The sequence below is a fragment of the Polyodon spathula genome, chromosome 8 (assembly GCF_017654505.1).
Source record: "Polyodon spathula isolate WHYD16114869_AA chromosome 8, ASM1765450v1, whole genome shotgun sequence".
In the NCBI taxonomy this organism is placed as follows: Eukaryota; Metazoa; Chordata; class Actinopteri; order Acipenseriformes; family Polyodontidae; genus Polyodon; species Polyodon spathula.
The window spans coordinates 43,489,359-43,502,452 of NC_054541.1; the positions used below are offsets into that span (position 1 = coordinate 43,489,359).

General features: G+C 35.5%; 1 protein-coding gene across 9 annotated transcripts in view; it reads left to right on the top strand.

Annotated features, from left to right (window-relative positions):
* The first annotated feature begins 1,388 nt into the window (after nucleotides 1–1,388).
* Nucleotides 1,389–13,094, top strand: part of LOC121319996 (protein MON2 homolog) — a 41,329-nt gene continuing 29,623 nt past the window's right edge. For all 9 annotated transcript variants that reach the window (XM_041258045.1, XM_041258048.1, XM_041258049.1 and 6 more), the window contains exons 1-5: nucleotides 1,389–1,883; nucleotides 5,936–5,999; nucleotides 7,412–7,539; nucleotides 9,964–10,095; nucleotides 12,226–12,355. In XM_041258045.1, coding sequence (XP_041113979.1) covers nucleotides 1,776–1,883; nucleotides 5,936–5,999; nucleotides 7,412–7,539; nucleotides 9,964–10,095; nucleotides 12,226–12,355 — 562 coding nt within the window. In that variant the 5' untranslated portion in view covers nucleotides 1,389–1,775. The remainder of the gene's footprint in view (nucleotides 1,884–5,935; nucleotides 6,000–7,411; nucleotides 7,540–9,963; nucleotides 10,096–12,225; nucleotides 12,356–13,094) is intronic.

A 13,094-nucleotide genomic window follows, 5' to 3' on the forward strand; every position in this document is an offset into this window, starting at 1 on the left:
TTACCAGAAGTCTTATGGTTAATGAAACCACTCAGTTTAGCTGTAACTTGAAGTGTTGAACTGGTAGATAACATCTGTGGAATTATCTTTTGTGTCCTGCAGGCAGGCAGGCAGGCAGGCAAATCAATTTCACCACATACATTATATCAAAGTACTGTATGAATTTACCATAATAATCTCAACAAGAAACAAAAATCTAAAATCCTTTATTAATTACTACCTGTACTGTTAAATAAAAAAAATTAAATAAAAAAAAATACACTATTGCAAAAGTATACAGTAGTAATGGTCAGAAACTCGGCTCAAATTTGAATTAAAATCTCAAACAAACTTGCCAATGTTTTGAAACTACACAAATGTCCTCATGCTGAGTGTGCTGACTCAGCAGTGTCTTCAGTAATACTTCAGAAATATAGAACTTTCTCTGTTTACGGGTCTAAAGTGAAACATTTAATAGCAATAACGAATGTTGTAATGGTAACATTTTGCAATTTGAGATAAAGCTACAATTGAATTATATAATAAGTTATGTGTTGGAGCACATGCGTAATTATTCAAGTGTATTCTATCAATGAAAATGTTAAATAAACATGATGATATGAGACAAGAAAAAACGCATTCAATGTATAACTTGCATGGTTTTCATGTGAATGTTTGAAAAACCACACACAAAAAGGGAGAATTATGACACCCTGCCAAAACAGTAAGAGACATATCAAATCTATTTGACAAAAGACTGACCCATAATCTGAGGAACAGTATGAACCTTTAAACACTTCTAGCTCAGGCTGAACACATTTGTGAGCCATAAACTCAGAAAGGTCCAAAAGCAAGTCAAAACAGGACACTGTGACCTTTGACCACTGATAAAATCACAGGATCACACTGACATTAAATAACACTAGTTGTCATTTGTACCACCATCCCAAACTTTAAAAAATATAATTTAAGCAAAATTATGCAAAAAACAGCCTGTATTATTATTTTGAACTATTATTTTATTTTTATTTTACCAAATTTCCAATATTTCCAATAATGTACCCCAAATGATCTCTACCATATGTTGAGCTTTTTCAAAATCTAAAGTCTTTTAGATTATATAATAGATTATCCTTCCTTTTTGTATAATAATATTCATACCTGAATGAAAATACTTGATTTATGTAGTTGTTAAATAATGGTTTATGTAGTGTATAGAGCCACTAGGCGGCATTCTAATAATTTCAGAAACTAAACAATAGATTGATTAATTGATTGCCTGCCTGCCTGCCTGCCTGCGCACTCAGAGCAGCCAGAGAGGGCGCTGTGCCAATTCTAGTGAGATCTGGGCTGTGTGTACGGAAGTATGAGTGACGTGTCAATGTGCACTCGGGCATTGTGGGATCGGAACGGTGCAGCAAATGGTGAAGGTAGCATCAGTGAAAGCCCAGGCTGAAATATACAGATATTAAACCCTAAACTGGACATCTGCCTGGGTGTCGAATACAATGAATGCAATAAGAACTGGGGTTTAAGAACAACAATAAAGCAAGTGTGTGCGTGCCATCACCACTGCCGATTTGGGGATTGACAGAGGGTTGCAAAGAAGAAAGTGGCACAGCCTCTGGACGCTGATAATACTGTAGTAGTCCATATATTTTAGTGTTTTTGTTTGTTTGTTTTTTTATATACAGAAGACAAACCAATAGGCCAGATCGTTCTCTCTAGGAGTCCGATTATTTTATTTTGACTTTTAACTTATACATAAGCTTACCGAAACCGAAGGGGAAAATAAAATGTCGACCAGTACCCCAGAAGCGGTGAAGAAATTAGTAGACAATATGCAGACTGATTTGCGGTCGCTGTCTATGGAGTGCAAGAAAAAATTTCCTCCTGTGAAAGAGGTAATCAATCAGTTATGCCATGATTGCAGTTTTGCTATGTTTTGTTACTGGGGGGTCGTAACGGGAAAGGGGGAATTCATGAAGTTGGTAAGAGTTTCGCATGTGATGAGTTAATTAAAGCTGTCAAGTTAGGGAACAGGCTTGGTCCATAACCACACAAATGAAGCGACAACCAAAACAAAAAGCTAGCGGAGCAGTCAAATTCACTGGCACCAGTTTTTAATTGGCAGATAAAAAACAAAACGATGTACTCAATGTACCATGGTGTTATTAACATTTATATATATATATATATATATATATATATATATATATATATATATATATATATATATATATAATGTGTGTGTGTGTGTATGTTATGGACCGTTGCCGAAATCGGGCAGTTGTCAAGGTGCCCAGCTGTAGCGGGCAGATGCCGAATTAGCTTCGAATTGTATGTCATTTGGGCATCTGCCTTCAGCCACCCGTTCTGTTGGCGAAGAAAAACTTTAGGGCCCCCTGTTGTAACAAATGAAAAGTTAATGGATAGTAACACAGCAGTGTAATCCTCTGGGGATCTGCTGCAGTCCTTAATAAGAGTTCGTCAGTCGAATAACTTTATTTAATCGTTAGACCGACTGAATCGTCCTCAAAATCAGACAAGTGGTTTCTGAGATATAGTCTTTGATATCTCAGCCAATATTTTATATTTTCATTATAAATAAATAAATAAATAAATAAATAAATACTTTATTCTCTTGTGGAAGCTGAAGTGAGACCTGGGTATTGGACATTGTATACTATATGCTCTCAATGAAGGGGTAACCAGCGTTTGTCATCCTTCTCTGGCCAGTGGTACTTGTGTGATTAGTGGTTGGAGTTTTTGGTAATGTCTACAGCTGGTGTCCAGGAATGCATTTTGTTTTCCTAGTCATTTTCTCCATTTGCAGTACATTGGGAGTACTGTACAATTATTATTATCAAGATGCCACACATGTGTTGTTGTGTATTTAAATACATCACGTGGGAGCATCTAAGTGAAGTGCAGAAAATCTGTTGCTACTGCATGGTTCTCATTTGTGGTCCATAATATGCAGGTAAAAAGGAATCTACAATACAGCTGCTGGGAAGGAGTCGCTGCTTGTACAGTAACACCACTGTCTGTCTGCAGCTACAGAAATATTTTCTAGTACACCCTGCTTTTACTCGCGTGGTTTGGCCTGTATCCTTGTGCTTTACATTTTATTTTAAGCCATTCATCATCTCTCAACAGGTGTATGCCTACTACAGTATAATTCAAACTGTTCTGTAACTTGAAGTGTGTTTGCAGCGTCTTAAAATTAAACAATACTTTTCCATGTTCCTTCCGTTCTATTAGGAACGGCATTCCATTTACAAATAGTCTAAGCAGTTCAGCAACAGGCAACCATTTTCTTTCTTAATTTACTTTCAAGACTTGCCAGTCTATTTCCCTGCAGTGTCACTGTGTCTGCAAGACAGTGCACAAAGCTTAAAATGGCATGTGAGAATTCATAAAACATTGCAAGAGGATTTCCAAACAATTTATAGAAAAAGATAATTTCTAAATCAAGTTTTGTGGAATACTGCCAGCAGTGCAGAAATAATGTGATTCCTAGTGTTTGGGTTCACGTACAGTACTTAAAACTTGTGGCTGTCAAAATGTTGATGTTTGCATTTACAGTAAGTGTAATTTGTAAACACCGTCCCCCTCCTTCTTTGTTTAGATTTGATTGATTCACAAATTTTATTAAGGTAGAAAAAAATATACCCTGCTGTATTTTCTTCTCAATTCCCATACTACAGTAGGAAAATAACTAAGCTGTGGGTGTCTTTTAGTACCAGGCAACAGCTGGAGAATTGGTTGAAAACAGCTTGTTCCTGGCTTATGTTTTCATGTTTCTTAGTAGGTAACATGGTAAGGCCTGGCGGTTATGCCAAACACTATCTAGGACACTGCATGACAGCTATCAGTAGTATTGTGCTACCGCACCATACAGTATGTTGGGGAGCATAGAATAATCTGGAGGGTATTTCTGTGAAATAGCTCCTCAAACTACTAGGTTTAGAGACCGGAAAGCATTCATGTTTTCATTTTTCATGGATCCCTTCAGCTAGAGACATGTCCGCACACCCATACCTGAATGTCTCCCCTATTGCAACATGTTTATAACATATTGTACAGTAAAACATAATTGGTCAAAGCCATGAATTTTAGAAAGAAATAATGAGTAACCCGCAGCAGAAGTTTAGAACACACATCTCATGGTAAAAATTAATTGGGGAAAATAAAAATTAGCAACCATGCATATTAAGCACATCTTTAAATACCAAGGGAAAAGGTAAACCAGGCATATCCAATCTTTGTAATGAATGTACTGTTCACAGTATGCCTGTTCAGTTTTATATCAGCGTAGGGTTAATTGAACACTGTTTACAGTTATACATTTTCACATAGATCAACATTCTTTGTTTACATGACCTAAACGTATGTTGAGCTGCTGGTACACAAGCTTCCTACCTCCTTGAACCCTTCTTGCTTTCTTGTCATGCCCTAAGAAATTGTCTGCAGTGCAGGGAATTCTGGGTCTCAAAGCATCTTAGAAAAAAAAAAAATCTTAAATTTAATCTTGACCCTTTAAACATCTTCCAAGTGTTTCAAGTTTAAATTGCTTGAAGTAAAATTGATTGCAAATTGATTTCCATGGCCGTCGTCCTGTGTGTTATATATCTGCTTGTGTTGCTGTGATAAGTTACTTTGTATGTTTTCTCATTTCCTGGCTCATCCTCCAGCTAAAGGGCGATAGGGATTAGTCCTATGTGCAGAACCAATTTATCATCTTGCAGTTTTTGAAAATGACTTTTTAGTTGACTACCAGTCTGCTAAAGAAAGAATGCCTCAGTAACACTGTGTGCTTCTGTGTGTACCATTCTACCTTGTTGCAGTTTGTTAGTACCATCATCCCTTGATAATTTATGCAGCAAATTAACATAGGATAAATATTTGGCCATTTCAGTTTTTCTGTTCTGTAAATATTGCAACTGCATACAGAGTACATTAAATAACAGAATAGCAAAATACAGAATGTGGCTGTTGCAGCCAATTTATTATAACCTCACAGTAAATTGAGTATGTCTTGAAATCTGGGCAGCTGAACTGATTAAAGATGTTTTAATGTAATTAAAGACATTTAATTAAGGGAATAAAGTTGAACTGGGAATGGAAGCTCAAAGCTATGCGGATGTGATGTGACTTGAAAGGACATTTTAGCACAAGATCATCTGAATCTGGGGTGCTGTATAAGGAGGTTCCTGGCTGTGTTTTTATTCATGCGGTACATGTTAGTTACATATTTACATATAACTATTCAAATTGTGATGCAACATGGTTATTGAAACAAATCAGAGTATAAGGATAAGTCAGGATTATTTAGATGTTTCTTGTTGTCAGTTATATTACCATTGCCCTCAAAAGCAATGATGTCACAAAATGTGTTAATAAATGAACAAATTAATTATATTAAGGGAATTGGCTCTTTCTGTAACTTACTACTGAAAAGCAGTGATGCTGGTTAGAAACTGGCTTCCTGATCACTTCATGTATTTATGTAAAGATGGGATGGAAATCTAATTGAGGATATCAAATAACAATTTGTAAGCAAAAGGTAATGTTGAGGCCATAAGATAGGCAACACATGACCCTCAGCCAGTAGTTCTGAATGTATTAATTCCCACTACTGTACCCAGTCATGCACAGTACAGCCCTTATACAAGTTTACCACAGTAAAAGCATAACACGGTGCAATAAATCATAGTGAAAGCATAGTGAAGCATTGTAACTCCCAGAGAGGAATAGTAAAGCATATTAAAAAAACTGTGGTAAATGCAAAGTACTATATGTGGAGCATACCTCTTTAGAATTTAATGCACATAATCATTCTAAAGAGGTATTCTGCATACTGTACCATCTTGTACAAATGTTGACCTAATTGAACAGTGTGTGATATGTATAGATATATCTTCTGACAGTATACATTTGTTCTCATTCCCAGGCAGCTGAATCAGGCATTGTGAAAATCAAAACAATAGCTGCAAGAAACACGGGCATCTTGGCAGGTAAGGGTGGTAGTTTGCCAGCTGTTTATGAAATCATAGGATTCTTGTTAAAAGGTTTGGGTTTCTTACCGTAGTTCAGGGATGTATAGTGTAAAGAAAAAGCACTCAATCATACATTCTAATGTGAAACATATAAATGCAAGAGTCCTTGCAGGTAAAATGTAAGATGTTGTGTGATTTTACAATGCAAATACTGTAGCCACTATTCAGTGTGTGTGTATGGAGGGGGCGTAATGCAAATATCCAGTGTTTTTCCAGTGACCTGTATTTTCTTTCCAGTTTCATCATTTGAACTCTTAAGTATATATATATATATATATATATATATATATATATATATATATATATATATATATATATATATATATATATATATATATATATATATATATATATATACAGAATGTCAATTCTGAAATTAAATTAAAGTATTTGAATTATTGCTGAAAAAGTCATATCATCTTTTCTAGACAATGATGTAACACAGTGAGTAATGTAGCCTTGTCCTTGATATAGTTTAGCAAAAAGAGAAAAAAAAAAAAAAAAACTGCATTTTCTTTATTGAAACCATAAAGAACAACTCCAATAATTCAGTAAACCATTATTTCATTGCAGTTGGCTCTGCTGTCTATTAATTTGTATTGGGGACTGCTGTATCAGTGATTGGTTACATAACACTGTGTAACAATTTTTTTTTTTTGTTGTTCCTGGGTAGTAAGTGTTATTTCCTAATTGCTTATGCCTCAAAAGTATAGAAAATGGCTATTATTCCCCACAAACTTTGCTTTTGTGACCAGGACAGTGATATTTCAAAATATCACTATTTCCAATGGGAAAACGGGCAAATGTGTGTCTTAAACAACATATGAATCCAAATTAACATGTATTTATACTAAAGTAATACAAAAATGACTACAAAAGATTTAGAAGTGAGTAGTTTTTTGAGATTTACAATTATACTGTATTTACAGTATAATCGTAAATCTCGAAAAACTACTCACTTTAGTTTTTCGAGATTTATTTACGGTATAATAATAGTATTTACAGTATAATTGTAAATCTCGAAAAACTACTCACTTCTAAATCTTTTGTAGTCATTTTTGTATTACTTTAGTATAAATACATGTTAATTTGGATTCATATGTTGTTTTTTTTCTGACTTTGTGTGAACGAAAAGACACACATTTGCCCGTTTTCCCATTGGAAATAGTGATATTTTGAAATATCACTGTCCTGGTCACAAAAGCAAAGTTTGTGGGGAATAATAGCCATTTTCTATACTTTTGAGACATAAGCAATTAGGAAATAACACTTACTACCCAGGAACAAAAATTGTGTTACATAGTGAAATCAGACTCTTCATCTTCTTGTTCATACTCTTAAACGATTTTCTTTCTGTTTGTTCTTCTCAGCACTGAAAGAAAACAGCTCAGAGGTGGTTCAGCCCTTTTTAATGGGCTGTGGAACGAAGGAACCGAAGATAACCCAGCTTTGCCTGGCAGCTGTTCAGCGGCTCATGACACATGAAGTCGTTTCTGAGGTAAAAACAAACGATGAAACAGTCCTAACTTCTTCTGTTTTTCTGAATGTGTTGTGTAATGAAAGTTCCTCAGTGTTATCTGTAATTTCTAGAATACAGGGTATAATGTAGTATTTAAACTTTATTTATCAATATACTTTAAACCCTTGTCAAAAATATGCATGTGCTAAATATTCAGCTGTAGTGTTAAGGATGTGTGCATTGTTAGGTTATTTATTCAGTTTTTCTATGTACACATAAATGCTGTACACATGTATTCTCGTTCTCATTAATGCTGTAGTGTATCATAAAAAAAAGAGATCATTTTAATGTAGGGCTTCTCATGATAGATATTTTCTGATTGGTTACATAATTGCTCAGTATATTCAAGTTTAATACCACTTTGAGGATCATTAAGAAAAGGTATAAAAATAGAAAGCATTACATTACAAAAGAAGTTTTAAATATCCTGCTGCACCAAAATGGCACAAAACATCTGAAAAACATCCTCAGATAATCCTAACACATTACCAAACAAATCCCTATTTCAAGCTCTGTAAGAGAATCCTTTGCTGTGGTCCATTGCTGCCCTGTATTATACAACTCTCAGGGTGTAGGAATGCAGCGTGTTTGTGTTTGACAATGAAAACAAAGGTTTTGCAATATGTTGGCATTTTCCTTTCGTAGCTGAGCGACATGACAGACAAGTTAATCTGGTTGTGCGGTTGCATCTTTTGATTTATAAGAAGTCTTTGTAGTAGCAGATATTAAACCCATTGTTTCATGGTCCAGCTCTTCCTAAGACCCAGTTGGAAGTCATAGCTCTCCTTATGTCATTTCTGGAGCTGTTATGTTTTCTAGTGTACGGGAGCCAGCAGCATCGCCCTGCCATTGTCTTATAGAGACATGCTCATGCCTCGATTTTTACTTTTTTATTATTTAATTATTTAGCAGACCTCCCCCAGTTAAAACAAAATAATAGTACAATGTTAGACATCCTCCATGTAAATTTAGTTTACATAGTGACTCCAATGTCCACACATTCCTGGAGGATTTAGACCGCAGCAGTTCGATAACAGAACCAACAGTGTTTATTAAAAAACAAACAAAAAAAAAAAAGTCAGGAAAAAAATGAAAACCGTGAGTACTATTAATACAATTGAAGCCAATAAAGAGCGAAATACTAAAAAAGTAACCCCTTGGGCTGTGTCAGTTTTTAATGATTGGTCAGCACAAACAAAAAGTAATATGCACTGGAAAACTGCATCTAAAACTGAAATAAACACAGTGTTAAGAAGTTTCTTTGCTGAAGTGATAACATCAGCTGACACACAGTGTTCAGTTAGCAGCTACACAAGCTTGCGAGCTGGCCTGAATTGTTTTTTAAATTCTCCCACAGTTGGACCTACTTATAAACCTAATTCCAGATACCCACTTTAAAACAGCAAACGGCTTCTTCATTTCTGTCCTGAAAACTTACATGCAACAACAAAAAGACAAGTCACAGCATCACCCTGCTGTATCCCAAACAGACTTAAACAAACTTAAGTAATCGTTACTCAGGACGCAGATATCTCCCAACCCATTTTATAAGGTAGTTTAACAAGCTATTGGGCACCAGCTGAGAAAAACAGGATGTCCTGGAGTTACATCCTTTCTGGAGTACCGTCGTCAACTCATAAACAAAAGGTAGAATCAAACTCCCTTACTCACCACAGTGCCACCTACTGCACAATCTGTCCAACTGTATATCCATCCATTTCATTTCGAAAACTGTACATTCCTTGGTACAGTCAGCTTCATGAGACCAATACTGAAAATATTCTGATAATTATTAGAAATAATTTGTTTATCTATTAAATTCATTGGAACTGTTACATTTATTGGAACTACTTTTCCTATCATAGTAATATATTTAGGAAAAAATAAACCTGTTTTCATTTTTAAATAAAAATATGTCTATCTTTATTTCTAAAACCTATTAACCCATTTTATAAGCACAGTAAGACACTCCAGAGTGTTGGTTGTGCTAGAATAACTGCACGCCCAGGGGCTAAAGGCAGTCTGCCTTACTACACCCCTGGGCATGTAGTTATTCTAGCACAACCAACAACCTGGAGTGTCTTATTGCATACAAAAAGATATATGAATAAAGATTGAAAGTAAAAGACTGAACAGTCCAGAGGATAACCGGCAGCTGGTTCCACCACAGGGGTACGAGGGAAGAGAAGGAGCGAGCACAAGAGGAAGGAGAGTGAAGAGAAGACATAATAAGTCGGACAGCATGAGCGGAGAGGGCGAGTGTGGATATAAGGAGACATGAGGGATTGGAGATTGGAAGGGGGGCAGTATGAGGAATGGAGCAATAGGCAAGAGCAAGGGTCTTAAATTGGAATTCTTTCCTACCCAAGCAAAATGGTGAAATGCTGTAAAACTGTGTTGCAGGCTGCAGCTGGGAATATTATCAACATGCTGTGGCAGCTGATGGAGAACGGGCTCGAGGAACTCAAGCTGCTTCAGACAGTGCTGGTACTTTTAACAACAAACACAGTCGCACACGATGAAGCGCTCTCCAAGGTACAGAAACAAAGCTTGACGGATAACATGTTTTTAAAAATAAAGCCTGTCTTAATCTTATTAACTACAATACACTGATGTGCACGATATTTAGACATGCAGTTGACTCTCATTAATCTGAATCACTTGGGACCAGACCCTGTTCAGAGTGTTAATTTGTTCAGACTTCTGCTATACCATACTAAAAATGCCTTGTCCAGTCTTTTGTTTTATGTTTTTGGTATTTCATCAAAGATTACGATTAACCTTTAAATAAAAATAGAGACAGCTGTAGTATTTTACGTAGTTACAGTGCTATGGAATTTAAGATATTCAAAATAAGTTTCTACAGTATCTTTATGATTGCATGTCATTATGATATCTATTTAGAGCATAGATCTGTTCAAATTACTTAAGTTTGGGTTAGCAAAAGTCTACATACAACAAAAAAAAGCTTGTTAAATGCAAGTTTTGAGAAGAAGTCTTTATAGGTGTTCTCAGAGTGACCAAAATTAGCTGAACCAGTTAAAAAGGAATTGCATTTATTTTTAACACTGTGAGTAAACTCCTACTGTATTTATTGCTCACACCTCCTTAAATATTAGCTTCCACATATGGTTAACTTCTCCAAGCTCAAGTAGTACATGACCACCATGGACTTTCCTGGCAGTTTTCCAACCATTGTTTAAGTGTAAACTTCTCTGCATAAGCAAATGTTTAATCCCATGATGCTACAAATTGCTGTTTTGCTGTGAGTGTGCCATTGACATTTGCAAACCTGCCAAGACTAAAAATGTCACAGCTGTTATCCTGTTTGTTTCACCAAGTTCACCACGTTTTTAAATTGAGTAAGCTAAGTTTGGAATGTTGGCAAATTGAAAATAAATATCTTGAAAATGAAACTGACGTGTGTGGTTTCAGTAGAGCATTTCATATAACCAGATTAGTTGGGTACTTTAACATAATAGCAGAAATATCCAGTACAGTGGAACCCCACAGTTACAAACACCAAACTTATGAACTGACCCATCTACCGAACCCCCACTTTCAACCGGAAGCATGGAGTCACTCGTGTGTAGTGCAGCCAGATAGGCGCTGCTACATAATCACTGTACCAACAAATCTATTCAGAAAGGTGAGGCGGATTTCAAAGCAAGTATGGGCAGTTTTACTGGGAACGTTTTAGTTTTAAACAAAGCAGTTTTTTTTTTCAAGCCAAAGGAGGTTGAATGACTGAGCAAAGTGCATGAATGTATTTTGTTTAAAAACAAGCACGTTAGCCCAGGTTTTCCTGGGCATTTATTTTTTTGCTACAGTTAAGATTTCAATGGTAACTTCAATTTAGCCTTTTTCCATTTATAGTACTGTTTTAAAAACTTTAAACCATAACAATATGAGCATTGCATTACTGTACTGTATCCTTGTATTATTTGCCAGATTGAGAGTGTAGACAGCAGGTGTACACATTTATTAAAAACATTTAAAACTAATTTTCGGAGTTACGAGCATTTCAGACTTACAAACAACCTACATTCCCAACTGAGGTTCTACTGTACATATATTTGAGCCTGTAGATTTTCACATTTGGCAGGTTTGGTGCAAATCATGCATCCTAACTGTTTCATGTAAGGTTTGCTTTATCTCAGTGCAGTGCAATAAGACATGTCCTCTTGCTCTGTGAAAGACAAAAGTGTTTATAGACTTTTGCACCAAACTTTATTCTGAAGGTTTCTTTACATTTCTCTGTATGTTTTACAGTCTGTGTATGTGTACACTGACTGGCCACTTTATCACTGTTCTTTTTTTATGTGTTGTATTTGTTTGCTTTGTGTTGCTGTGTTGTTTGCCTCTTGATCAGATCATCGTTGTAAATGAGATCTTTTTCTCAATCTTCTGGTAAAATAAAGGTTTAAATGAAAATGAAATTAAATGAGGAGCTGTCTACCCTGGATCTCAATCCATTTGAGCATATTTTGGGAAGAATTTGAACAACATATGCATCATTAAACCTGTTTCAAACCTGTATCGGGGTAAACGGCCACCCAGCACAATATTAAGTACATTTCGTAATAATAAAATGGCCAGGCAGTTTATGTTCTTAAATTGTTAAGGTATAGATTGTGTCTGTAAGGTAAAATGTATCTCTTCTAGGCGATTGTGGTGTGCTTTCGACTGCACTTCACAAAAGACAACATTACCAACAACACAGCTGCAGCAACTGTGCGGCAGGTGGTAACGGTGGTGTTTGAAAGAATGGTTGCTGAAGATGAACGTCACAAAGGTCAGATTTCATATTTATTAACTTGCATGTATTCACAGGCCTTGCGTAATGCAATTGTAGGATTTATTACAAAATATTCTACTGATTTTGAGTTTCTACAAATGTATAGGGGTTATGTTTATTTCACAACTGGTTAATTGCCTAGGCAATGTGAATAATAAATATCATATTGCACTTCAAAATTCAATTGTATGTAACACCTAAATCCAAAGAAATGAAAAAATTCCCAAAGGGTTAGCATAAGCATCATCTAAAGTTACCTACAGCAGGAACAATAAACTAAATTAAAAAAAAAAAAAAAAAACAGCGTTTATCAGATTAGCAGTCCTTGTAGCTTAGCTGCCTTACTGGAAAGTAAACAAAAGTTCCAGCATAGGGCTAAGTTTATGCTTAACGACATACAAAGAACACATTATTATTATTATTATTATTATTATTATTATTATTATTATTATTATTATTATTATTATTGTTGTTGTTGTTGTTGTTATTGTTATGAAAAATTGGAAATTGTATTTGTGTTAATGTTCAGTGTTAATCTGACGCGAGTATACTGTTTATGGGAAAGATGATGTCTGCTGGATAAGGTGTTTGTTCTAAGTTGCATTCTATCAAAGAATCAGTAAGAGCAGTCCTAAAACATTTTTTAGCAGGCCGGATGTTTTAAAGGTGCAAGAATCTCGGAGGACCCAAAAGAATTTCAGCAGTAATACCCTTCCCATGTCTTAACATTGGGGCC